Source organism: Nannobrachium achirus, assembly GCF_963921795.1.
Source record: "Nannobrachium achirus genome assembly, chromosome: 1".
Taxonomy (NCBI): Eukaryota; Metazoa; Chordata; class Actinopteri; order Myctophiformes; family Myctophidae; genus Nannobrachium; species Nannobrachium achirus.
In genome coordinates this window covers 11790515-11818427 of record NC_137810.1, presented here as the reverse complement: position 1 = coordinate 11818427, position 27913 = coordinate 11790515, and the positions used below count along the sequence as shown (strand labels likewise).

Here is a 27913-nt window from a genome sequence, read left to right as displayed (position 1 = left end):
ATAGAGCCAACCGAAATGGAGACAGAACGGATTTCCCTTTGAGAGCCATCCACAAGTTTCCTGTGTCCCATGAGCCCTTGCGTGAAATGTGGGCATCACTTCCTGTTCCTCTTAGCTGTTTCTTTCCGACTGGTCTCGCGTAGCCAGACAACTATTCCACAATCTCCGAATGCTATATAGAGTCTGGAACTACAGCTCCTGAAGAGTAATGGAAACTGGCATTTCCGTTCAAGAAAATATATTTTATATGCTTAGATGATTTTTATTTATATTAGGATAAATGTGCGCGATGTGAGACGGAAACGGAAGTGAGGAGGAGGCTTTAACCGGGTACTCATCATCCTACGTTATTCCAGACTGTATGGCGGGAGCATTTGCAAATCGCGGAATCAACAGTCTGGCCACGCCAGACTACATTATGACTGGTTGCTGTTGCTGCTGTGAGCCTGTGGCACCTGAATCTCTGCATGGTGATTACATGGTCGGTGCTTTGTTAAATGATTTGAATCAGCTGTGTGTGGAGGAAGTGAAGCCCACATTAAAGGAGTAGTTCACCCCCAAAATGACTTTTTTTCTATTGATTACTCATGCCATGGAGAGTAGAGTTCAATAATATCTTTTGGTTTTTGTCACATTCCTAAGACAAAAATGTGAGAACAATAAATTTACCCCCATTCGTTCCGGATGGGGACCCGTTTCGAAACGGGTCCCCATCCAGAATCAATGGGGGTTAATTTACTTGAATCAAATTTTTGTCTTAACTCTTTGAGTGCCAATCCCGAACTAGTTCGGCTTTATTAGCGTATCGTAGAGTGCCGATCCCGAACAAGTTCGGCTTTTAAAAAAAAAAAAAAAAAATTTTTTTTTTTTTTTTAATTTTTTTGATTTTTTTTTTTTTTTTTTGGACCCCATCAAATCTGGTGAACATGATTTCAATCGCGATTTTGCATGTTCCACCCCCATACAACCCCATCTAACATACAGGGCAGCCATTTTTGTTTACATTACATGTAAAACATAATGGCGATTATCTCAAGAATGCCTGAACGGATTTCCAATCGGATTATTTTGTTTGAAAGCTGTGAACAAACTGCACAAATCCACTCCAATGCAATCCAGGATTGCATTGGATTTTTTAGAGCTCATTCTTCTCTGTTTTTTTCCCATGCATGAGGTGTGCAAGGTTTAATCATGGCTAAGTTGACGAAAATAAGGCTTCTAAAATGCTTGGTAGCCAATAGCTAACTTCAAGCTAACTTCATCCTCTTCCTGTACATGCACAAAGGAAAGTGTTCAGGCAAGTCATGGCTCCAGGGCTTGGGCATGCATTACCAGCATATCTCTATTATTCTCTGGTCACTGGGCGCCCTCTAGTGGTGATAGGCTGGCACTCAATGAGTTAAGAATGTGACAAAAACCAAAAAATATTATTGAACTCTACTCTCCAAGGCATGAGTAATCAATAGAAAAAATCACACCCGTGTGAACTGAGCGGTGGTCGTGGAGGCTGTGCAACAGCACTACTGGGTGGGTGCAGCGGGGTTAGTGTGCTTTACAATGCTGTAGTTTCTTCACACACTCTAATTTATTTGACCCTAAAACATTGTTTGTTAATAATAATAATAATACTTGACCACACATGCTGACCCACCCTTCCCCCCTGTGTGTGTGTGTGTGTGTGTGTGTGTGTGTGTGTGTGTGTGTGTGTGTGTGTGTGTGTGTGTGTGTGTGTGTGTGTGTGTGTGTGTGTGTGTGTGAGAGAACAACAGCGCCCCTCCCTTAACATGTGTGGTCAGAAAAGGTACTGCAGCCTTGAGGCTACATACAGACACGGACGGACGGCCGGACACACACACGGCCACGTATAGGAGACGGTGTGACCACCGCTCAAAAAGTCATTTTGGGGGTGAACTACTCCTTTAACGCCCCATTTCCCCCAGTAAACTCCTTGGGGAAACTTGTGGAAAGGTCCTTGTAAGCTTTGCTTGTGGTGTGAGCAGGCATGATGAATAGACTGGTACCAGTGTGGTGCTCTTGTAGTTCTGGGTGTAAACGTATAAATGGACTGGTACCAGTGTGGTGCTCTTGTAGTTCTGGGTGTAAACGTATAAATGGACTGGTACCAGTGTGGTGCTCTTGTAGTTCTGGGTGTAAACGTATAAATGGACTGGTACCAGTGTGGTGCTCTTGTAGTTCTGGGTGTAAACGTATAATTAGACTGGTACCAGTGTGGTGCTCTTGTAGTTCTGGGTGTAAACGTATAATTAGACTGGTACCAGTGTGGTGCTCTTGTAGTTCTGGGTGTAAACGTATAAATAGACTGGTACCAGTGTGGTGCTCTTGTAGTTCTGGGTGTAAACGTATAAATAGACTGGTACCAGTGTGGTGCTCTTGTAGTTCTGGGTGTAAACGTATAAATAGACTGGTACCAGTGTGGTGCTCTTGTAGTTCTGGGTGTAAACGTATAAATAGACTGGTACCAGTGTGGTGCTCTTGTAGTTCTGGGTGTAAACGTATAAATAGACTGGTACCAGTGTGGTGCTCTTGTAGTTCTGGGTGTAAACGGCACCGCTGCTAGACAGGATCAGGAAGCCCTTCTCTGAGCAGACGATCTGGTTGACTCCCAGGCTGGACAGGCCCTTGCACTGGATGGGGCCGTTGACGTTAGCATAGAGCTTCCAACCCAGCAGACCCCAGGCTATGACCTCCTGCAGGGTGCCCTGCAACACAAGCACATGAACACAGAGAGAGTGTGTCTTAAAGGAGCTATAGTCAACTTTTTCTTGAAAAACGGGATGCTAAAATAAAAATAATGTTTCGAAAATATTTTATAAAAAAATAAGCTTCATATATGTGTTTCAATTAAAAAATGGCCACAAAAAGCAGAAAAATAATGATAAAATAATCATTTTGGCCCTTTGTTTACATTTACGGGCCCTGTAAATGTAAACAAAGGACCAAAATGATTATTTTATCATTATTTTTCCGCTTTTTGTGGTCATTTTTTAATTGAAACACATATATGAAGCTTATTTTTTTATAAAATATTTTTGAAACATTATTTTTATTTTAGCATCCGTTTTTCAAGAAAAAGTTGACTATAGCTCCTTTAACTCTCAAATACCTGGAACGCGCCCGAGTCGCGTTAGATTTGAACCACTTTAACCATTATTTTATGCTTTAACTATTGAAAAATAGCAGATATACAAGCTCACAGCGCGGCACTCGGTGGAGCTTGTAGATCTGCTATTTTTGAAAAAACGTGAAAATGTGTGCAAGTCTTTGAATATATTTGACCCGATCTTTGACCGACTTCTAAATGAGCAGTGGTGGCTGAGTGGTTAGTGTCCACACCTAGGACTCCGGAGGCCCCAGAGGTCGCAGGTACGATTCCCCACTCCAGCTCCAACTCCTCTAAATCATGCTGTTCTCAAACCTTTTCATGTGAAGGACCCCCAAAATTACAGGTATTTGGCCACAGACCCCCATCTCAAAATATGTTGTTCCAGGGACCACCCAGAAGCAAATATTTGAGTTACAAATGTTCGCTTTTAAGTAGATATATTATATTCAAAGACTTGCAAAAAAATAATGATTTTTTAGAAATAGCAGATCTACAAGCTCGCAGCGCGGCACTCGGTACCGCGCTGTGAGCTTGTATATCTGCTATTTTTCAATAGTTAAAGCAGTCAATAATCCTAGGCCTAAATGGGTTAATGCAGCAGGGTTCTCAACATGTGGTCAGGAGACCGGCCAGGGGTCATTGAAGGGGTTCCAGGGGGTCCCCAGCGAAATGCAAAATAATGTAACCGTTTTAACCCTACTACTGCTACTGTGTCGCAAGACAAATTTCTGCAAAAACTGACAATTAAATAATATTGCATCATACTATATTAAACTGAAAAGCTGTTTGGCCAGAAAAGGTGCTCTGATGAGTGCCTTCTAAAAGCAGCCGCTATGCGGTCACCTTTTGGTCATTTCTCATAGGTTTAATGTCACAAGGAGGCACTGTGTGCCCCGCCTAATACAGTACATCAGAGGTCAGACTTACAGTGTTACAGTGCACAGCACTTTTCAAGGAACTCAAAGAAAATATGACAAAATGTGACTAAAAACAGTTGACAACCTTAAGGATAGAAAGAGATGTATTTACCTGTATACTGCCGTGATCCTCCAATAAAGCACAAAGACAGAAAAGGTCATTAGTATCAATACGGCTCCTATTATATTTAACAATCCTATTTGTACAGTCTACAGAAATATGAATCGTATGTGAAGCTATTGTATCCATACATCAACTTGTGACAGGCCACCACCAGCTACGCCAAATAAAGCTATAGAACATGCTCCTCTGAGACAAACCCTTTTGGGCAGGACGTGCTGGGCCCCTGATCTACAAGCACACAACGCCTCGCACCGCGAGGCGTTGTGTGCTTGTAGATAGGCTGTTTTCACTACTTTTGTGCGACGGCCTTGTATAATGAAGCAGGGCTTTGATTTGCGAAAAGATCTACAAATTTTAAACTTGGAGATAGGAGAATGGAACGAAGGCTGACATTTTATTTAATTTCTTTTCCAAATGGCCCGCCTGCAACTGGCCGGGAATGAACCGGCCGTTCGGGAGTTGTCCCTCTTTTCCCAATGGCCAGCACGTCCCTGCTTTTGGGTGTAAATTTGATCGAAGAGGGAACATGGAAGTGAGGGAACAGCCTACTGAGGTGGACCATGCTGGAACCATTCAATTCCAGTCGTAGATTAATGGCTATTTTCAGCCCGCGATACCGGCAGGCCACTAAGTACTAGGGTTGGGACGATAAGCCATATATTATCGTTTATCGTGATTAAAAAAAACATGATAATCCAGGGATTGACACTAACGGTTGCCCGACTGCCCGGGGCAAGTAAAAAAAGAGGTCGGGCAGGTGAAGTTTGCAACTGGGTTGCCCGACAGGGCAAGTGCACATTTTGAGTTACAATAATGAGATATGTGCCTACTTGAACAGGGCTAGTGTTCCGTCTCTCTCGACTATCTCACTCTCGCTCCCCCCCCCTCCCAAGTCCATCCCTCCACACACACACACACACACACACACACACACACACACACACACACACACACACTGAACGAACGTGCAGCCAGTGGCTCATATAGACTGTAAAAGCAGTGGCTATTTGAGCTAGCAGTCGAAAACAGCTAATCTACAAGGCGTACAAATTCACATTATGCTAAAGCATTGCCAGATTAATGCACACGTTTTACGGTGGGGAGAAAGTGAAAGAAGACGGAACTATTCCCGTAAAACTGCCAAAATCTATAGCAAAGGCTGCTGAAGAAGGAGCGCTTGGGCGCTAAAGCGCTAAAAATGTCCACGAATCGTCTATTTTCCGTGCGAAGCGTCTAATATTTCCGTGCTATCAACAGTGCCTTTACGATGTTTCCCTCCCCGTTGGTAGCCAGCCACACACATCCACACACTATTGAGCTACATAATGCATTTAATCATGAGCAGCATGTGTGTCACTGTGTCCACTGCAGTCTGTTAGCGTTCTGTGCTAAGATAGATAAGTACATCTCCAACTCGTCTGCTGTCAAGTGTTGCCAGGTTTTGTTTCTGAGAGAGAAACAAGCAACCAGGTCTATGATTATTATTTTTGTCTCCACCAGCCGAAGGCTGAGGGAGAGTATGTTTTCCCCTCCGTCCGTCCGTCCGTCCGTGCGTCCGTCCGTCCGTCCGTTTGTCCGTTACCAGCTAATCTCCGGCGCCGTTGGCCCGGTCGCTGCCAAACTGTGCACACACACTCCCTCGATACCAATTCAGAACCTCTGCCCCAAATATTTCACATGGGCCTGTTCTAGCGCCACCAGGAGGCCGACTTTTGCAAAACTAACTTTTGCCAGTACTCCTACAGATTTTGTCCAAAAATCACGTAAATCAGTAGACAGTATCTCTACAGTCATGTGATCAACATGGATGTGTCAGATTTTCCATATTCCATCCTGATTGGCTAAAACTGGCTTTCAAAGTTTGCAGGATTGGTCAGTTTTGAATAAAATGCCTGAAATCCTGAACGCAGTGTGCGATTTTGGTGAAATTGTGCATGCACATTCCCAATAGGCAGAGGAATAAATGCCACTTAAGAAAAATCAAATCAGCCTCATGGTGGCGCTATAACAGGCCGATTCATGTTTTCACCTATAACTCCACCGATTAGTGTCAAACTTTGTATGCGCACTCCTTAGAGGCCAAGGTAAAACCTTTTCCCTGCATTTTTTACATCAGCCTTTTATAGCGCCATCAGGAGGCCGACTTATGTAAAACACATTTTTGGATTTACACTACAACATTTTCAAATCAGCCTCATGGTGGCGCCATGAAAGGTCTAAGATTGGTGAAGAACACATGCCACCCTTTTTACATTGGCTTATTATAGCACCACCAGGACGCCTGGCCTGGTGGAGACCTGTGCTCGGAAGAGCACTGCTTCTAGTTTATTATTATTTTTATTTTGTGTGTGTCTGTGTGTGTGTGTGTGGGGGGGGGGCAAGTGGCCAAGACCTGAGGGCAAGTAGATCATGACCTGTACTTGCCCGACGGGCAAGTGCCTCTGAGACCTTAGTGTCAACCCCTGATAATCGTATCGCAGAGATTTAATTTATCGTGAAAGCGTCCTCCGTCATGCACTGAGATCAATTCACCTTTTATTTGCCGAGCAGCATATCCAGTACCATTTTTAAACCCTCTATTGGTAAAAACATACGTACTTTTTTCACTCTCTACCAAATCACTTTGCCAAAAAAATAGCCGATCTACAAGCTCGGCGCGTTGCGACACGTTGTGAGCTTGTAGATCTGCTATTTTTTGGCAAATGTTCTTCCTCAGGATAATGGATGTTGAGGATATTTTTTATTATCGCGATAATATCGTAAATCACGATTTCTTTGGTCACAATAATCGTGATATGAAATCTTAATTATCGTCCCATCCCTATCTAGGCCACTAAGTACAAATGAAGCATAAAGCAGGGTTCCTACACATTTTTACCATTTCATTTCCAAAACTTTTCCAAAACTTTTCCAGAATATTTAACCCAATTTCCAGGACCATATAACAATAATTCAGCTCAATAACAGGTCACTTACTCCTATGCGCAATGCCCAAAGACAGGTAGTGTAGTGTTTTCGGACCCCCGAAATAATCATGTTTTAACTGGGGACCCTGGCACCCTGACGAGCACTAAGAGTTGAGGAATTTTGTATAACACGCTATTTTCACAATTTCTATCTCTAATATTTGACAATTTGGCCCATGTTTAATTTGCCATTTCAGAGGTATTAACAAAATCAATAACCAAAGACAATAGATAGCTATTTTTTCCAGGACCTTCCATGCAGGACCCTTGATACATTCCAAAACTTTTCCAGTACTGGAAAAAATATTTTTCTAATTTAAAAATATTTCCAGGAATTTCATGACCGTGGGAACCCTGATAAAGATGTTGTGTGTTGGCACACCTTGTGCGAGGTGGGGGAGCTGCAGTGCGGGGGGCTGCACGGAGCCGCCAGGCGGTCCAGGTGAGCCATGATCACCACCGCCGTCTGTCGCAGGTCAATGGCCAGCTCGTTGTCCTGGGGCAGAGTCAGGTAGCGCAGGAAACTCTCGTTGGGAGTCAGGGGGGCTGTGAGGATCTGGAGGGGGAGGGGGACAACAACACATGTCTCTGGAGCAGGGGTCTTCAACATTTACAGGCCAAGGACCCCTTGGCTGAGAGAGAGATGAAGCAGGGAGGGGACCCCCCCACTACATATCGTATAAAATGTGTTGCAGATGTTCATCTTTGAATATATGTATTTTTAAAGCGAACGTTTGTAACTCAAATTTAGCTTCTGGGGGGGTCCCTGGAACTAAATATGGGGGTAAATAATGGGGGTCCTTCACATGAAAAGGTTTGAGCACCACTGACGTAGCAGTCTCTCAAGAACAGCTCCAGTTAAGTGAAAAGGACCTTTTCTTTGACGATGGCTGGCCAGATTGCTGACATGGAAACAGGTTTGGATTCAAAAGACACTTATAGAATCGGGGTTAAAATTCTAATTTTCACGATTTCTCAATAATAGCAGATCTACAAGCTCGCAGCACGGCACTCGGTGCCACGCTGTGAGCTTGTATATCTGCTATTTTTCAATAGTTAAAGCATAAAACGATGATACACCATAATGTGTACCCGTTCTGAATGGATTTAAAGCAGAAATAAGCAGTTTTCTGCTGACATAAGCAGGAATCATGCAATTGCTTATTTTTCATTTTTTATTTTTATTTTATTATATTCAGGCTGCGAACAATGCTCCCTAAAAAAATCTAGTCTCTGTGGTGCTTCTAGGAGCCGCAGTCTACCTCCAAAACTATTATTTTATCTGTAAGAATCTCTGTCACTAGCAGCTCATTGGTACATGAACCAGCTGACCGGGGCTAAAAGGATTGACAGACAGGTCAACCAATCTGAACAAACCTGATTGGTCTGTTATTTTGGATGGGCACCCAGTTTAATCGACCAATGACAGAACTTCTCACAGATAAAAATAATAGTTTTGGAGGCAGATTGTGGCCCCAGGAAGTGTCACACACACAACATTTCTTTAGGAAGCATTGTTAGCCGCCTGAATAAAATAAAATTAAAATATATTTTTTTAAATAAGCAATTGCACGATTCCTGCTTATGTCAGCAGAAAACTGCTTATTTAGAGGCTTTATTAGTAGAGGCGAGTGAAGGTTCACCTGGATCTCCTCCTCGGGCGCCGCCTCCTCCTTGCAGCTGTGGATGTTGGTGAAGCGCTGCAGGAGGGGCAGCAGGGGGGCGCTGGTCCCCTGGGTGGAGCGCTCGTTGTCCATCTCTCTGGTCCCGCTGTCCCACAGCCGCAGCAGCAGCAGCACAGCTGACAGGATCTGACTGCAATAGGGTAATAAATAATAATAACAACCTGCACAGAATGTCTTGACAGAAAGTAGCTCATAACATGCCTATGGTGGATTTTTATGAAACAAAAACTTTGCAGATAGAAAGAGGATAATTCAAGTTTTCAGTACAGCCACAATGTTGGTGAGTTAACTTTGTTCAATACAATCAGATAGGACTTTTCTGTTTGGATGTATGGGCTGTCAATGGCAGAAATTAGTTTTTTGCCACGCAGTAGGCTTGTTCCCACATGACTTCCAGCAACAGTGATGTCACGCGCATACCCTCTATTAACTCTTATACTGCTTTGGACGTTCCTGTTCGCCCCAATTCTCAAGAGACCTCCGCGCCAATACGGCGCTCGTTCGCGTTCGTTCGTTTACCTTGTTGATGTCCTTAAGCTGATGAGGGGTCGCGCCGCCGTGTACTGTAAACACATTTTCCGCGGTGATAGTGTAAAAAATCCATTATGTGTTAACATCAACGGAGACCAATTCACTTCCTTGTTGATTTCTCTGGCTGTGAGGCTCTGTGGCCAGTGACTGCTCTGAATGCACGGCAACACATAACAGGCAAATTCACATTCATTCTCGCATGACGACGCCCTCTGCTGCCTGGCAGACCAAAGGGCACTATTGCACAATCAAAAAAATAATAATAATAATAAAATAAATAAATGTCTATCTATCTACTATAACGTCGCAAAGGTAAGCCGCTTTTTGATGGCACCAGACCCAATAAATAAATAAATAATCTGGCAGTAGGAGAGTTAATTTTTTTTTTTTTGTTTGGGTCCCAGGGAGACAACAAAATTAGCTTCTGGGTTGAGAAGCACTGGTATAGGCGAGTGAGACCTGAGCGTACCTGAGTGTGCCTCTCTGAACGGCCAGCTCCAGCAGAATGGCCAGGGCCAGGTGCTGGTCCTGCAGGGGAATGTTGCCTTTGACACTGGCACTTCCATGCACATCACTGGAGTGGACCCCCAAGAGACAAAACACAGCAAATGACACATTAGGCTGTGCCTACACAAAAAGAAATCCTGTGTTCATTTAACTCTGAGAGTGTACAAATAATTTAAATCTTGGTGCAGTGGTGGCCTAAAGGTTATAGCAGCGCGTTTGTAACCGCTAGGGTTTTCATGGTTCGATATCTCGGACGGGCAGAAACAGATCTGGGTGGGGGAGTGAATGGTCACCATTCAACCCCTCCAGTGGAGCTGTTCCGTGGACAACAGCATAAAGCGTCATTCCCAACGGGCACGATAAAGATAACAGCATAACGACATGTCGGCGTTCACATCATTTATATCGGCGTTATCGTTGTGGGTATCTTCGTCTTTATCTTTATCGTGCCCAGTGGGAATGACTGGGCAGATGTTTAACATCTGTGTGGTTGTGATCGTGTTGCTGTAAAAGCGCTATAGTGCTCAGCACCAGTGTTACTTTTTTCAGCAAATTTTGATTTAGTCTGTCTTTTGAATAACACACCACTTGGTCTTAGTCTTCTGAAATTGTTTTAGTCTAGTCTAGTCTTAGTCGACTAAATATCACAATATTTTAGTCTTAGTCTTTTGGGATTAGTCTTAGTCTTTTAGCCTTTGTCTTTTACGATAAGTCTTTTAGGCTAAATATAACCACATAACTCGTCTTCTACTACCTGTTACTTGGTCAAAATAAACCATACATAAAAGATGTATTTGGCTATAATTTCATTGCAGTTACATACCAGTGTTATTTTTTACAGCCATTAGTCTTAGATTTAGATTTATTCTTAGTCTTTTGAATAACACACATAATAGTCTTAGTCTTCTGAAATTGTTTTAGTCTAGTCTAGCGTTATCGACAAAATATCAAAATCTTGTAGTCTTTTAGTCTTAGTCGACAAAATTAACCCTTTCCAAGCCACGGGGAGCCCCTTAATATTAAAACCGTACTATATCGGACTTCCTAGGGGGGGAGGGGCAGCCAATCGTCTTTTCCCGTACTTTCCCGTATTTACCGAAATAAATGATTTTCATCCGAAAATCGGCGATCGTCTAACCTTCCCTAGTCACCACTCGTCCATCGGTGGCTCGTGGCTGCTCTGACATGAACAGAAGTGACTCTCATGGCGTTTCCTTCTTCAGCCTTCCTTACTCCCACCCACTTGTTGTTTGGAGTGCTAGGTGCTAGGCTATCCAAAGTGGACACATCGACTGTTCAGTCTATATGCATGGATCGTTATGCGCGCGGATCACGCACGCGAAACGCACGGGGAGATCGATGCTCGGCCAAAACCACCACTTTATCCCAACGGAGATCGAGAAAATCACGGTGAGCTAATGACCTGGTGGAAAAAGGGGTGGAAGGAGGGGCGGCGGGCTCATGTTTATAAACATAATATTATGGTCTCAGATCACAATAAAATAATAGAAATTTCACGGCTAATCTACCAACCACCATTCTATTTCGGACGGCAAAGTGTTAACACTGCTCAGCACCTTCGCTGGGTAAATAAAAGACAAATAATAAATAACCCTTGTGGGTCTATTTGTACAATCTCAGAGTTGTTTGTGACTTAGGGAAACACAGAACAAATGGATGAATTACAGTGCACCAAGAATCTCGTAAAACAAAGCGGTTATTTGCAGACCTGAGGAATTTGGTTGCCCTCTCAACAACCTCCAGCCACACTGAAGACACGGTTCCTTCATCGAACAGCGTGGCCTCTGGCAGAGCACGCAGTGCGTCCAGAGACTCCTGGAGAAGCTCGCTGCACAGATCTGCATCATCGCCTGTACAGAGGAACCAAGATGTAAGAAGAACAGACTCCAAAGATACCACATCAGCAGCAGTGTATCGATTACTGATTATGGGTGGAAACCTTGTTGTATATCCAAAACAGTTCCTTTTTTACTATCATTTTTAAATAGTCAGAATATCCGGTCTACAAGCTCACAGTGCATCGCATTGTGGCGCATAGTGAACTTGCTTAAAACAGCAACATTATAGAAATAATTTGAGGACTCTAAACTTCAGGAATAAGAGAGTCACACTCTCTAGCGCAGCCTTAACCCATTTAGGCCTAGAATTATTGAATGCTTTAACCAGTGAAAAATAGCAGATATACAAGCTCACAGCGCGGCACAGAGTGCAGCGCTGTGAGCTTGTAGATCTTCTATTTTTGAAAAAGTCGTGAAACTGGGTGCAAATCTTTGAATACATGTATTATCAAAGTGAACGTTTGTAACTCAGATTTTGCTTCTGGGGGGTCCCTGGAACTAGATATTTTGAGATGGGGGTCCGTGGCCAAATAAATATAATTTTGGAGGTCCTTCACATGAAAAGGTTTGAGAACCACTGGCATAGCGGTCTCTCAAGAACAGACGAACTGAGCTCCATTTAAGTGAAAAGGACCTTTTCTTTGACGATGGCTGGCCAGATTGCCGACATAGAAACATAGGGTTTTCAAAAAACCTTAGAAGGATTCAAAAGACACTTATAGAATCGGGTCAAAATTCTAATTTTCACGATTTTTCAAAAATAGCAGATCTACAAGCTCGCAGCGCGGCACTCGGTGACGCGTTCTAAATGGGTTAGACCATTTAAAACTGTTATTCCTACAGTACATGTGAAATGTGACATGACAGACTTACAGCATGACACATAATGAGAAGCAACAGCAGCAGTCAACTTAAATGTCCTGTTCTACCCCGGATTTGGCTCTCCTGTGAAAGTGCTGACATTGTTACCACTGAGCTAACAGAGGCTTGCTCTGGGGAGAAATTACATTTTGACCTTCAAGGTTAACATAATTTTGTGTCAAACCAGAAACAGGATTGTGTCAAACGTTGTGTCCAACCTTGACACAGGATCTAAATGTCTCAATAGAGCATACGTTTCTTTGTATTACATACTCTACCACACTGCTTGGAAAAAATAACATTTTATTCACTTGAAAACATGACATAATAGAGCTTTAATATGAACTGTATACCAACAAAAATAAAAGCATGTTTTTAACTGAGTTATTGCGATGTGAATCATGGTGAATTCTCGTGAAAACACATGGCAAAATCTACTTGAAGGGCCAATGGAGTTAGTCATTGTGTGGCCAATACATCACAATAACAAAGTATGATACCACAGAAAAACTAAATTCTGTTCAATTATGATAATCTGTATAATCTCCAAAATGAGATGCGTGCTCAACTCATGATCCCATTCTAACCCTAAAGTTAGAATTTTGAGCTGGATCATTATAGACTGCACTCCAAGTTGATATGACTATTTCTTGCCACAAGGACATTTCAGGCAGGATGCCAGTCCTCAGGGTGTGAACTGGCAATTTAAATTTGCTTGTGAAATTGCCAATGTCCATGCTGTGAAGCATCTGTGTCGCAAAACATTGTCAATTTGCAGTGCTGTCCTCGCATTCTTTATCATTATTAATCTGTACGATCACAACATTTAACCCATTTAGGCCTAGGAATTATTGAATGGTTTAACCAGTGAAAAATAGCAGATATACAAGCTCACAGCGCTGCGAGCTTGTAGATCTGCTATTTTTGAAGAAGTCGTGAAAATGTGTGCAAATCTTTGAATACATGTATTTTCAAAGCGAATGTTTGTAACTCAAATTTTGCTTCTGGGGGTCCCTGGAACTAGATATTTTGAAATGGGGGTCCGTGGCCAAATAAATATCATTTTGGGGGTCCTTCACAAGGTTTGAGCACCACTGACATAGTAGTCTCTCAAGAACAGACTAACTGAGCTCCAGTTAAGTGAAAAGGACCTTTTCTTTGACGATGGCTGGCCAGATTGCTGACATAAAAAACATAGGTTTTTCAAAAAACCTTAGAAGGATTCAAAAGACACTTATAGAATCGGGCCAAAATTCAAATTTTCACGATTTTTCAAAAATAGCAGATATACAAGCTCGCAGTGCGGCACTCGGTGCCGCGCTGTGAGCTTGTATATCTGCTATTTTTCAATAGCTAAAGCATTCAATAATTCTAGGCCTTATTCATCTGGACCATCTCAAATGTAAGCGTGAAGCCTTTCTCTACAGAACGCCTCATGTGTCCGTGGTCGCGTCGGCAGTTTTACCATTGTTTTGGAACAGGCTGTGTAATGGATTAGCCTGTTTTAGAATGGCCCTTAACCTTGCATGGTTATGAGCACTGCAGCGAGGAAAGGAGACTAATGAATGACAAACATACTGCTAAGCTCAGTTTGCATCCACCCCTCAAGAATACATCTTTGAATTCACTGCAGTTGGTCACCAAACCATAACTAATTATTCAAAGGCTTGATTTCTAGCAGACATACAGTACATGCTCGCAACACGTCACGCTGCGCTGCATTCTGAGATTGTAGATAATTGTTTCTTTGTTTCGTACACAACACCGGCATGCAACCTAGTATACAATAAGTAGACCAGTGGTTCTCAACCTTTTCAGAACGCGACTCCCAAAATAATCATATTTTAACTGGGGAGCCCCTCACCCTGACGAGCACTTAGGCCATGGCTACACAGAGCCTGATATTTCTGAAGCTAGACATTTGTTTGTGCTGTTGGGGCTTGCAGCCTCACGAAGCTGGATATTTCGACTGTGAAACTGGGTATTTTTTAAACCGGATAAATACGTGGAGAGATTGAAAAATATCCGATTCACTGGATCCGTGTAGACAGGGAACCCGGATATCTTTATCTTTATCTTTATATCCAGATAGACTTTACTGTGTGTGTGCTTGTTAGACCTAGATATCTTTGTCGTGTGGACCTACATATTTTTCTATGTGGATATCCAGCTCCGTGTAGCCATGGCCTAAGAGTTGAGGCATTACATTTTGTATAACACAGTTTTATTGTGAAAATAGCAGATCTACACGCTCACAACGCCTCGCAAATCAGCTATTTTCACAATTTCTGCCTCTAATATTGGACAATTTAATTTGCAATTTTAGAGGTATTAAAGAGTCTATAAATTGTCACTTTAGAAATGTGCACATACCCTCTATACACTTAAACGTTATGTTGGTTTGTTTACTGTTGAGTGAGAAAACAATGTTGCACATTAAGCTAATTTGGGGACCCCCCTGGGGGTGCCAACCCACAGTTTGAGAACCACTGAAGTATACTACCCAGTACAGTAGATCAGACGTACGGCTTTGCATAGCGGGTCCAGCGATACTCTGGACTTGCAAAGGCGAGAATAATTCTGCAAAGACTGGGGCCGGTTGGAGGGTGTGTGTGATTCCACATAATCAGCTAGAAATGTGTGTATTCAGCAGGTGATAGGTGGGGAAAAAAACCTCCAGACAGACATAGTGAGAGTGGATTTCTGCTACGCCTCTGTTATTTCTACAGTACATTCCAGGAATGTAGCCAGACAGGGGGGCCAAGGCCCAGGCTCAATTGTATGTTTGTGTGCGTGTGCGTGTTTGTGTGTGTGTGCAGGGGCGTCACAAGGGGTAGGAAAGTGGGACTGAGTTACCAGGGCCCAAGTTGGAGGTGCCCTAGTAACTTTAGCTATTGAAAAATAGCAGATATACAAGCTCGCAGCTCGGCACTTTGAAAAGTCGTGAAAATGTGTGCCACTGACATGGAAACATGGGTTTCTTGCACACATTTTCACAATAAAAAAAATAAATAGCAGATCTACAAGCTCGCAGCGCGGCACTCGGTGCCGCGCTGTGAGCTTGTAAATCTGCTATTTTTCAATAGTTAACATTCATGGGGGGCCCGCAGTGAATCCTTGTACCCAGGGCCCAGAACACACGTGTGTGTGTGTGTGTGTGTGTGTGTGTGTGTGTGTGTGTGTGTGTGTGTGTGTGTGTGTGTGTGTGTGTGTGTGTGTGTGTGCGCGCGCGCCCTTCTCATGTTACAGGAAAGCCTACAGCGGGACGGACAGCCAGGCACTTTGTTCCCACCCGGTCCCCAGGGACCGGCTACACTCAGCAACACATCAGCATGTGAAAGAAGTGTACATATGAAACAAAGCATCTCTACTGTCCTCCCTTCTTTAACACAAAAGGTACTGTACACACACCACAGATTGGAACCATGTGTTTGGATTCATGTAAAAAGGAAGAGAAAAAAAACTAACGTTTCAAACACATACTCCAAGCTACCTTCAAACTACCCCAAGGGGATCCTGAGAGTTACTACAGGGGGTCCTCCAAATCTTTGAGGGATATACAATACATATATATATTTGTATTAACCACTTGAACCCTAGTGTCCATATTCTGAGAAATTCTGAAAAATAGAAGATCTACAAGCTCACAACGCCTCGCACTGCGCCACTGCGAGGCGTTGTGAGCTTGTAGATCTTCTATTTTTGGCAAAGAGCTTTGGTGTATTGGGGAAAAAGAGCAGAGTGAAAGGTCAAGTTTATTAAGTATTGACGGTTCAAGTGGTTAAATATCTGAAAACGCGAATTGACATGAATCCAAAATACACTGATGAAACAATGAAACTATATGGAATCTATGAACAGGTTGTGGGGTCCCTGCTTCATCTCTCTCTCAACTAAGGGGTCCTTGGCCTGAAAACATCTCTCTCTCAACTAAGGGGTCCTTGGCCTGAAAACGTTGAAGACCCCCGCACTAAAAAGACCTGCAAATTAAACAAAGCACGTCACATAACCTTTACCCAACACAATGATCAAATTTAGCATCTGCAAGTTATTGACCTCCTGGGTCAGTGAAAGGCAAGCTCTCCATCCATAAATGGGAAAAGTATCCTATTGCAGTGGACCTCTGTCTCTGCTGTAGTCCGGGTTCAAGGGCGCTTTCTTCCCAGCCGGGTCCCCCCTCAACCCTAAGCAATAAAGGGGGGTGGATTATCAAATCAAAGGCCTGTAACACAACCTCGCCAGTGCAAATGAGGAGACTCCGACCTTGGCGTCTTCAGGGAGGCTTTATGAATAGATGGACAGGACATGCTGACTGTCACCAGGGACATGCTGGCCATTGGGGAAAGCGGGACAACTCCCGAACGGCCGGTTCATTCCGGGTCGGTCCAGGCCGGCCATTAGGGAAAAAATAAAATGTCGGCCTTCGTTCCATTTTGGGGGCTGGGCGGCCAACAAAGTAAATCGTCACTTTCGGGCAGAAACCTCGTATCTCCAAGTTTCAAATTTGTAGATTTTTTCGCAAAGCCCTGCTTCATTATACAAGGCCGTCTCACAAAAGTAGTGAAAACAGCAGATCTACAAGCCACAACGCCTCTCGGTGCGAGGCGCTGTGTGCTTGTAGATCGGCTGTTTTTAAAATGATAAATACAAAACAAACGGTTTTTGGACATACAAGGTTTCCACCCGACAACGACCAAATATTACTCATGTACAATAATTGGCCCACTGGCTTGTCACTTGTCATGATCTGAAATGGCAAATCTTTGAGTAGCAGCAGCAGCGCTATAGAGAGAGATCTCTCTCTATAGCGCACAATGAGGGCCTCTCCAACTCTTTTTTCCCGGGCTGAATCAGGGGCCCAGCACGTCCCTGACTGTCACCCAGGGCTCAGTAAACCCCCCCCCCCTCCCTTCCACCGCTGACCCCGTCCTCCAAAAGGTCACCCAGTTCCTCATCCAGCAGACACCACACAGTCCCTGTCAGCCTCCCGACGAAGTGTTGCGCAAATGTGCCGCGTTGTTTACCCCGGACAGCGTGTGACAGTGTTGTGACACACGCAACGCTCTCCAAACAGCTGGTGAGCCAACCGTTAAGAGACAGCAGCTGTCAGCGGCTACCGCTCCGTACGCTCCACGGGCGTCACAAGGGGGGGGGGGGGGGGGGGGGGGGGTGGGACTGAGTTACTAGGGCCCCCCAGGGTGGAGGGGCCTTAATTATTTAGCTATTGAAAAATAGCAGATATACAAGCTCATATACGAGCTTGTAGATCTGCCATTTTTTTGAAACGTTGTGAGAATGTGTGCAAATCTTTAAATATTTTTTTAAGCGAACATTAGTAACTCAAATTTTTCTTCACTCTGTAGTTCTGGGGGGTCCCTGGCTGGAACTCAATATTTTGAGATGGGGGTCCGTGGCCAAATGCATATCATTTTCACATGAAAAGGTTTGATCACCACCTACATAGGTTTTTCAAAAAAAACCTTAGAAGGATTTGAAATATTCAAAGCACTTGCAAACATTTTCACGATTGTTCAAAAATAGCAGATCTGCAAGCTCGCAGCGCTCGCAGCGCTCAGCAGCTCACAGCGCGGCACCGAGTGCCGCGCTGTGAGCTTGTATATCTGCTATTTTTCACCGGTTAAAGCACAAAACGTTGAGTGAATCCTTGCACGTACCCAGGGCCCAGAATGTTGGTGCGACACCCCTGGCCTGCGCACAACAACAACCCCAGACTCCTCCTGGCTTTTTGAGTTATTCTGGAAATGTGCTCACCTGACCTCCAGGCTCGGCGCAGGAAGGCAAAGGCAAAGGACAGCGCGGCCCTGGAGCCCACTCTGGCCAGGCCTTCAACTCCTTTACTGACCGGACGAGGGCTGGAAGCACACAGGGACAACACAGGCTTAGGGTTAGATAGATAGATAGATAGATAGATAGATAGATAGATAGATGGAGCCCACTCTGGCCAGGCCTTCAACACCTTTACTGACCGGACGAGGACTGGAAGCACACAGGGACAACACAGGCAGGATCAGGGCTGGCCATGAGGGCACCATCAAACATATCACCATGGGACTATGATAAATGATTGCAATTAGACGATTATGTAATAATTGTGACAGGCCTACATGGGACCAAATACCTCAATATCACTAATGTGACAAAAATGCAGGGATGACTTTATTGGTGCTTTCTTAAAGCTATACTGTGTAAGTTGCTCAACTAGTGGTCAGAGCTGTATAGCAAACCGCGGTCGCGTCCGCGTCTTTCGGCCGCGGACCGGGCCTCTCGCCACCGCGTCCGCCTGCAGCTCGCCGAGATCTATCTTTAGAGGGGTCCCTGGTTCCTGTGCGTTCAGGCATTCCGGAGAAACTGACTCCTTCACCCGAGTATGTTGTTGTTATGTTGAGGCAAGCTACTTCCTGAGAAGTCAGCAAGATGCGCCTGTGATTGGCCGGTAGTGTACCATGTGTTTATGATCGGCGATATGATTGGCCAACGTATACACATGATGCAGATGACGTCATTTTGCCGCGAAATTCTCCCCCCCTCATGGCTCACTTGAACCCTTGCGTCTCTATTCCAGGGGAAACAATCACAGAAAATAGCCGATCTAAACTCACAGGCTTGTGTGGGTAATGTAGATCACCTATTTTCAGGCCTAGTATAGTGCCCAGTGAGACCCACAGTCAACTATGTACCTGCAGTATATCTTGTTTAAGAGGCTAAAAACTGATTTGTGAGTCTACAAACAATACTGTTAGTAACGCTACGTTTTATTGTGGGCTGGCCCACACCGTATAGCGAAGTTGTGCGCCAAAACCAGTAGGCAATCTACAGGCTAACAAGTTGTGGGCTTGTAAGACTGGCTATTTTCGGCACCTGACACTGGCGCGCAACAAAGTATAAGACCGGGAACGCATCTGTGTCACATAACCATTTTAACCATTCTTTTTTAAACTTTGGATATTCAACCGCTGCGCTATGGGCTTGTTATATCTACTATTTTTGAAGAAGCTGTGAAAAATTTAGCAAATCTTTTAATATACTGTATATTCTTTTAAAGTGAACATTTGTAACTCAAATCTTTGCTTCTGGGGGGTCCCTGGAACAAAATATTTTGAGTTGGGGGTCCGCGGTCAACTACATATAATTACAACTTTGAGCACCACAGATTGGGCTGCCACGTTTAAGACATTTTACATGACGATTAATTGTCTCTGAAATAATTGCGATTTACAATTTAAAGGAGCTATAGTCAACTTTTTCATTGTAGGGCCGACACTTTGTTTACATCCTAGTCTATAGACTAGAATGTAAACAAAGTGTCGTTCTGGCAATGGCCAAAATGATTATTTTATCATTATTTTACGCTTTTTGTGGTCATTTTTGAATAGAAACACATATATGAAGCTTATCTTTTTATAAAATATTTTCGAAACATTATTTTTATTTTAGCATCCGTTTTTCAAGAAAAAGTTGACTATAGCTCCTTTAATTGCGATTTTGTCGTTGACAATTACATTTCTGTTTGGCTTTTAGGCTTTGAAGTTGCACATGGCAGATATGACACATAACCTAAATATACAAAGTTAAAGGAGCTATAGTCAACTTTTTCTTGAAAAACGGATGCTAAAATAAAAATGTTTCGAAAATATTTTATAAAAAAAATAAGCATACATGTGTTTCAATTAAAAAATGACCAGAAAAAGCGTAAAATAATGATAAAATAATCATTTTGGCCATTGTCGGGCCGACACTTTGTTTACATCCTAGTCTAACACTACATCCTAGTCTAACACTATCAAAGAATAGACTAGAATGTAAACAAAGTGTCGGTCTGACAATGGCCAAAATGATTATTTTATCATTATTTTACGCTTTTTGTGGTCATTTTTGAATAGAAACACATGTATGAAGCTTATTTTTTTATAAAATATTTTCAAGAAAAAATTGACTATAGCTCCTTTAACACATCGGATGCCCACGTGGTGTCTACAAGTCAATTTCTTTGATGTCGCTGGAGGCCCACGACGCGTTTGACGCGTTGTACAGTAAACTATGCTGTACTGTAGCTACTGCACTTGGCTACCGCGGTGATGAAACAAACTCCATTTCCCAACATGCAGCGCGCAATTACGTCACCCGGACATGCTGTGTGTCTCGTTGACTTCCTGTTTAGCGGCTGCACAAAAATGCTGTTTTCTCCGGATTCTCTTCCTTTTTTCATTTTTTTCTCAAAACGGCAGCCTCTTCTACATGCCGTAACACAAACACTGTGGCTTAGAAATGATAAAAAACGGTCCTGACTGAAAGAAAAGATTTTCGCGAAATGAACAGGACATACTCGGATTACATTTACTCGGATTACTTTTCTCGCCAGTACTCTCGCCGGTAGGTAAAATGCCGCGTTGCCATGGGCACCAGCAAATTAAGACAATAGCATCCACGTGGGCATCCGATGTGTTAAGACTGACATATTTGAAACTTTATACTTAAAAAAGAACATTGATAGTGGAAAAATGTTTTCAGCAATTATGACAAATAATTGTGATTAAACCATTATGTAATAATCGTGACAGCCCTAACCACTGATAAAGAAACGTTTTTTCAGAACACCATTAGGATTTAGAAGAGATTTTTAGGTATTTCTGGGGTTCTTGGGTTCACCTCTTATTGTCGGTGGCGGGCTGCGGCGGGGTGGGCGGGCCCTTCCAGCGGACCTTGTACTTCTCCTCCATCATGCTGTGGCTCAGGGAGATGAGGTAGCGCTCCAGGATGACCAGGCGCTGCCGGAGGCGCTGTGCCGACAGCGTGCTCTTGGCCATCTGGGCCGACAGCTTCTGCTGGTCGTCAACCAGCACCATCAGACACTCCTTCAGCTCCACCTCGTCTACACACACGCACACGCACGCACAAACACACACACGGACACGGACACACACACACACACACACACACACACACACACACACACACACACACACACACACACACACACACACACACACACACACACACACACACACACACACACACACACACACACACACACACACACACACACAGACAGACAGACGTGAAGAGAATGTTAGAGAGGCAGGGGCTGACATTTCTAAAAGGGCCTTTTGGTGAAAATATTGAAAATAGCAGACCTCCAAGCTCGTGAGCTTGGAGTTTGTGAGCTTGGAGCTTGGGGGTCCCCAGTTAAAATATGATTATTTTGGGGGTCACCAGTTAAAATATGATTATTTTGGGGGTCCCCAGTTAAAATATGATTATTTTGGGGGTCACGGCCTGAAAAGGTTGAGGACCACTGGTCTAAAAAAAAATCGAACCTCTGTTCGAAGTGGAGCTGTGTGTGTGTGTGTGTGTGTGTGTGTGTGTGTGTGTGTGTGTGTGTGTGTGTGTAGCACCTCTCTGGTCACCCAGGATCATGTGTACCGATTTTTGTGACATTTGAAGAAAATATGTAGGAAAAGGTGCAAAAAGTGTGTTTTGGAGAAAATTCAAGATGGCGGAAAATCTATCCTGGCGCAAATGGGCGTGGCCTATATGGGGAGATGCGTCTTGACCCAAGGAATCCAGGGAAAAAAGAATTTTAATTTTCCGATCTACGGTTCAAGAGTTACGGGGCAAAACGCAAAGTGGGCCGTTATAGCGCCACCATGAGGCCGAGTGATGTAATTTTTTTTGGATTCATTCTTAAAATCATTATGAATCTCCTCTCCGAGGTTTGAAACTGTAGCTCCTATGGTTTACGAGAGAAAAATACTTGAATGTGAGTTTTTGCAATTCCCATTATAAGTCAATGGGGAAAATTAATTCACTAATAAATTAATATCAATTAAACTATAGAACCTTTCTCTTAGCAAGTTACTAGCAGACGATTCCCGAGTAAGCCGGTCGATTTGACATATGGCGCGAGTGTGTGGTGCAAATACTGTGGGAGGAGTAGCGTGCCAAACTTTGAGGCTACATACAGACAGACAGACAGACAGACAGACAGACGGACACACACACGGCCACGTATAGGGAGCTTGTGTTCCACACAAGGGGGGGGGGGGGGGGGCGGGTACCATCATTAATTCGGCTGTTTGTCTCTAAAAGTGGAGTATGAATCGGCCCTAATTCTGGGCATATCATACTAGGCGAACATACTGTTATTACGGACTGCAGCTTTATTTTGAATCCCATATCTAACCACACACACACACACACACACACACACACGCACACGCACACGCACACGCACACGCACACGCACACACACACACACACACACACACACACTAATATTTAATGTGCTCTGGCAGATGCAGACGGAAGTCACAATAAAAAACATACCAGTTGTAGTTTAATCAGTGCCAAATTAAACAATGGTTTCAAAATGAGTTAGCAGCAGCAGACTTCCGCATGAGTAGTAGTCCACGACTAAATGAAATTCCTTAGTGAGATTTAATCTTTGCTCACACAGTAGCTTGTGTTGTTGAGTCTCAGTCATGTCATTCAGAGTCACGTTATGTAATGCCACAGGCCTCACACAGCCCTGTGAAATTATAATGTCTGCACCACTGGGACACATAAACAGTGATTTCTGACTGTTGTTAAATGCAAAAGTGTACCTACAGTATCACCCAAAGCATGGGATGCATGCAACAATGTGTCATTTAGAACTAGTATTTTATCATGCTTTTTGTGATCTTTAGGTCTATAATAATTGGGATGCGATAAAATGCCACATAATTGAAGCCAACTATAAAATTTACCCCCCAAGCACCACTGCTGCATAAAAACATCTTGTGCTCAGAGAAAACAAACAAGGGCGAAGACAAGGGCACAGGGTGCATGATACAGAAAATAACACACATATAAAATGTATTAAAGGAAAACAAGAAAAAATAAAAGAGGATGCTCAGGGCTCTGTTTTTTCCTTTCTTTTAATCTTATAACTGCCTAAAATAAAGAACATTGAGAAACAACTACAAGTAAATAATGTTCTTGTAGACTGAAAAGCCATTTCAGGCTTTTCATTTACAGTATCATCATAATTGTGATGATATCTGCAAACGTGGCTGGCTTTGCCTCACTAGCGCAGTTGCCTTTCAGGGCCAAGTCATCAAAACTCACTTAAGGTCATTAACACTCGCCTTGAGGTCATTAGTAGGGGTGTAACGATACATTTTAACCACGATACGATACGCATCACGATACATGGTTAACCATACGATACATGGACGATATTGGTTCATTCATGGTGATACGATACGATTCAATGATTTAAAATCGATATAGCAACTATTTAGCAAAAAAATGAAAACTGTAAAACGTGTAAAAAATCTATTATGGAAATAAACGCTGTGATTATCTAGCAAATACATGGACATTATATTTCAACACATATGGACAAACCCACCTTGACATGAACACAGAGATTACACACATTTATCGATAGACCAAGAGTATCTATATGGAATGGAAAGGTAATTAGACCCCTCTTTTTCATTTTCTCCCTTAAAATTGCCAAATACAAGGCACAAATATCCATACAATCAAGTATTTGCATTGCAAAACGATTCGATACCGATTACCTCATTTTAAAATGATACGATACAAAGCCAAAACGGTACGATATTTTGCTTTTGCATTATCGTTATAGTAGATCATTGCAAATTAAAATCAATTTTTCGATTCAGTTACTATATTGTTACACGCCTAGTCATTAGCGATTGCCTTAATGCAATTACTGAGCCATGATGAACACTCTCGTCTCTCTCTACCCACAGACACCACCCTTCAACTCACAGCCAATCCATTGTTTGAAGGCATAAGAGAGAAAAAAATGCTATAATATCCCTATATAATACAGGGGAGGACAAGACAGGCAAAAATAGCAGATATGAAAATCCACTTAAGCTTTATGTAAGCCAGACTGGCTAACCCTCTCCACGTGCCCTGAAGTTCAGTGAGCTGCACTGCTCTGCTGCCAGCTGCCCGTGGCTGTATACATTCTCCTGCCAGGGAAAAGTGTCTCGCTATTCATTATGCATTACCCACGGCTCCATAAAAAATAACTAAAGCTTGAACACTGAGTCGCAGAGACGCAGACACATTCACAGGGGCATATACAGGGACGTGCTGGCCATTGGGAAAAGCGGGACAACTCCCGAACGGCCGGTTCATTCCCGGCCAGTCCAGGCTGGCCATTAGGAAAAGAATACAAATAAAATGTCGTCCTTCGTTCCATTTTGGCGGCTGGGCGGCCAACAAAGTAAATCGTCACTTCAAATTTGTAATTTTTTTCGCAAAGCAAAGCCCTGCTTCATTCATCACAAGGACGTCTCACAAAAGTAGTGAAAACAGCAGATCTACAAGCACACAACGCCTCGTGGTGCGAGGCGTTGTGTGCTGGTAGATCGGCTGTTTTCACTAGTTTAAATCATTTTTAAAATGATAAATACAAAACAAACGGTTTTGGACATACAAGGTTTCCACCCGACAACGACGAAATATAACTATGTAATTGGCCCACTGGCTTGTCACTTTGTCACAAATCTTTGAGTGGCAGCAGCAGCGCTATTGAGAAAGATCTCTCTCTATAGCACGCAATGAGGGCCTCTCCAACTCTTTTTCCCGGGCTGAATCAGGGGCCCAGCACGTCCCTGGGCATATACTCCATATGGTATCTTCACTGTGGGATGGAAACCTTGTGCCGGTTTGTCCGAAACCGTTACTTTTTAGGAAATGGAAAGAAGAACCCAGTGTTACAATGGATCCAATGAAAGAAGAACCCAGTGTTACAATGGATCCAATGAAAGAAGAACCCAGTGTTACAATGGATCCAATGAAAGAAGAACCCAGTGTTACAATGGATCCAATGAAAGAAGAACCCAGTGTTACAATGGATCCAATGAAAGAAGAACCCAGTGTTACAATGGATCCAATGAAAGAAGAACCCAGTGTTACAATGGATCCAATGAAAGAAGAACCCAGTGTTACAATGGATCCAATGAAAGAAGAACCCAGTGTTACAATGGATCCAATGAAAGAAGAACCCAGTGTTACAATGGATCCAATGAAAGAACCCAGTGTTACAATGGATCCAATGAAAGAAGAACCCAGTGTTACAATGGATCCAATGTATTTACTTAGTCATAAGCTCTTGTTAATACTTTTCATTGGTTATTAAACCCACAGACAGACTTAACCACTTTCAGCTGGCGTCTCTATTTTGGGCATGTCATTAGTAGGAGAAAATGTTAAACGACAAAAATTAAAAAAAATCACACTCGTGTGAACTGAGTGGTGTGTGTGTGTGTGTGTGTGTGTGTGTGTGTGTGTGTGTGTGTGTGTGTGTGTGTGTGTGTGTGTGTGTTTGTGTGTGAGTGTGCCTGGCCTATGCCTGGCCTATCCTGAACAACAGCGCCCCTCCCTTAACATGTGTGGTCAGAAAAGGTTACTGCAGGCTACATACCCGGAGACAGACAGACAAACAGACAAACAGACAGACAGACAGACAGACCCACACACACGGCCACGTATAGGAGCGTTGTGACCACCGCTCAAAAATATCCAAACTCACAGCGTGTTGCACCGGCAACGTGCTGTGAGCTTGCAGATCAGCTATTTTCACCTTTTCTTTTTCGTAAAACATTGGCAAAGACAGAGTGAAAAAAAGACTATTTCATACATATATTATAAGTACCAGTTATAGAGGGTTTAAGTGGTACCGGATATGCAGCTCGGCAAATAAAAGGTCAATTGATCCCAGTGCATAACGGGAGGACGATATGACGATAAATTAAATCTCCACCACACAATTATCGTGAGTGTTTTTTATCACGCTAAACGATAATATCACGTATCGTCCCATCCCTACTGCTACGGTGATTGCGTCATAGAAGCTGTACTTCCTCCTAGCGAAGCTGTCCTGAATAACCGTAAAGTCCCTAATAGCACGGCCCTGTGGTGGAGGAGGGACCCCTGGTTCCCCTAATGCCACGGCCCTGTGGTGGAGGAGGGACCCCTGGTTCTGGAACAATAGCTCATGCCTGGGCGTTACGGGTTGATGGTGTGGAACAGACTGCTGACACCTACACATTCTACGCATCCCGAGCACTCAGTGGGAGAACAGGAAGTAGGGTACGACGTTTGAAACCAAAAATATCAATGGCAGAGCAGAGCACTTGCGCATAAAAGCAATCTTAATTGTGCCCCACTGCACTCTCATGCACTCGGACCAGTAGAGAGCTGTGTGTGTGTGTGTGTGTGTGTGTGTGTGTGTGTGTGTGTGTGTGTGTGTGTGTGTGTGTGTGTGTGTGTGTGGGGGGGGGGGGGGGGGGGGGGGGGTGTCTTGTGGGCACAGATCTAATGGCAACATTCTGGGCTTAAATCTGACTCGTGACCTTTTTAACAGATGTCTCTCCCGTCACTCTTTCCTGCTGTGATATCCAATAGAGCAGAAACACCTCAAAGAAATAACCTTGAAAACACACGCACGCACGCGCACGCACACGCGCACACGCGCACGCACAGACACACAGACACACGCAGACGCACGCACGCACGCACAGACACTCGCAGACGCAGACGCAGGCACACGCACACGCACACACACACACACACACACACACACACACACACACACACACACACACACACACACACACACACACACACACACACACACGGGGGTACCCTTGCACTCAGGCAGTTAACACGTTTAACTACATAACTGTAACCCAGGTTGAGAGTACTGGCACTCACTGTCCCTTCTAAATAAAGCAAAACGTGCTATAATAATAGCTTTTATAAACACACACATGACTCTAATGACTATAATAATAGCTTTTATAAACACACACATGACTCTAATGACTATAATAATAGCTTTTATAAACACACACATGACTCTAATGACTATAATAATAGCTTTTATAAACACACACATGACTCTAATGACTATAATAATAGCTTTTATAAACACACACATGACTCTAATGACTATAATAATAGCTTTTATAAACACACACATGACTCTAATGACTATAATAATAGCTTTTATAAACACACACATAACTCTCCGATGGGGCTGTCACAATTTATTACACTAGAAGCTGGGCCGCCCTTTGGGCGGCCCAGCGTCTAGTCGGCGACCTGGCCAACTCGGGAACGATGTAAATAGGGAATGAATCCCCCCGCCCTTTAATGCAAACCCCATTATACCTGTTGTCATAGAACCCGTTTTGACCATCTGTTTGCCTGTGTCCATTTATGCCCATATATGGAGATATCTGTATCTGTCTGTCTGTCGGCGTCCATTTTATGTCCAATATGGAGATC

At 43.5% G+C, this 27913-nt stretch overlaps 1 protein-coding gene across 12 annotated transcripts in view; it reads right to left on the bottom strand.

Moving 5' to 3' along the window:
* herc2 (HECT and RLD domain containing E3 ubiquitin protein ligase 2) overlaps nt 1-27913 on the bottom strand; it is a 181587-nt gene that overhangs the window by 140519 nt on the left and 13155 nt on the right. For 8 of the 12 annotated variants that reach the window (XM_080732028.1, XM_080732030.1, XM_080732029.1 and 5 more), the window contains exons 5-12: nt 21242-21464; nt 18347-18447; nt 11584-11725; nt 9817-9921; nt 8775-8946; nt 7514-7687; nt 4154-4171; nt 2532-2720 (exon numbers count right to left, since the gene is read on the bottom strand). In XM_080732028.1, the coding sequence (XP_080588154.1) occupies nt 2532-2720; nt 4154-4171; nt 7514-7687; nt 8775-8946; nt 9817-9921; nt 11584-11725; nt 18347-18447; nt 21242-21464 (1124 nt within the window). The remainder of the gene's footprint in view (nt 1-2531; nt 2721-4153; nt 4172-7513; nt 7688-8774; nt 8947-9816; nt 9922-11583; nt 11726-18346; nt 18448-21241; nt 21465-27913) is intronic. The other 4 variants (XM_080732034.1, XM_080732025.1, XM_080732026.1 and 1 more) reach the window with 1 other exon arrangement.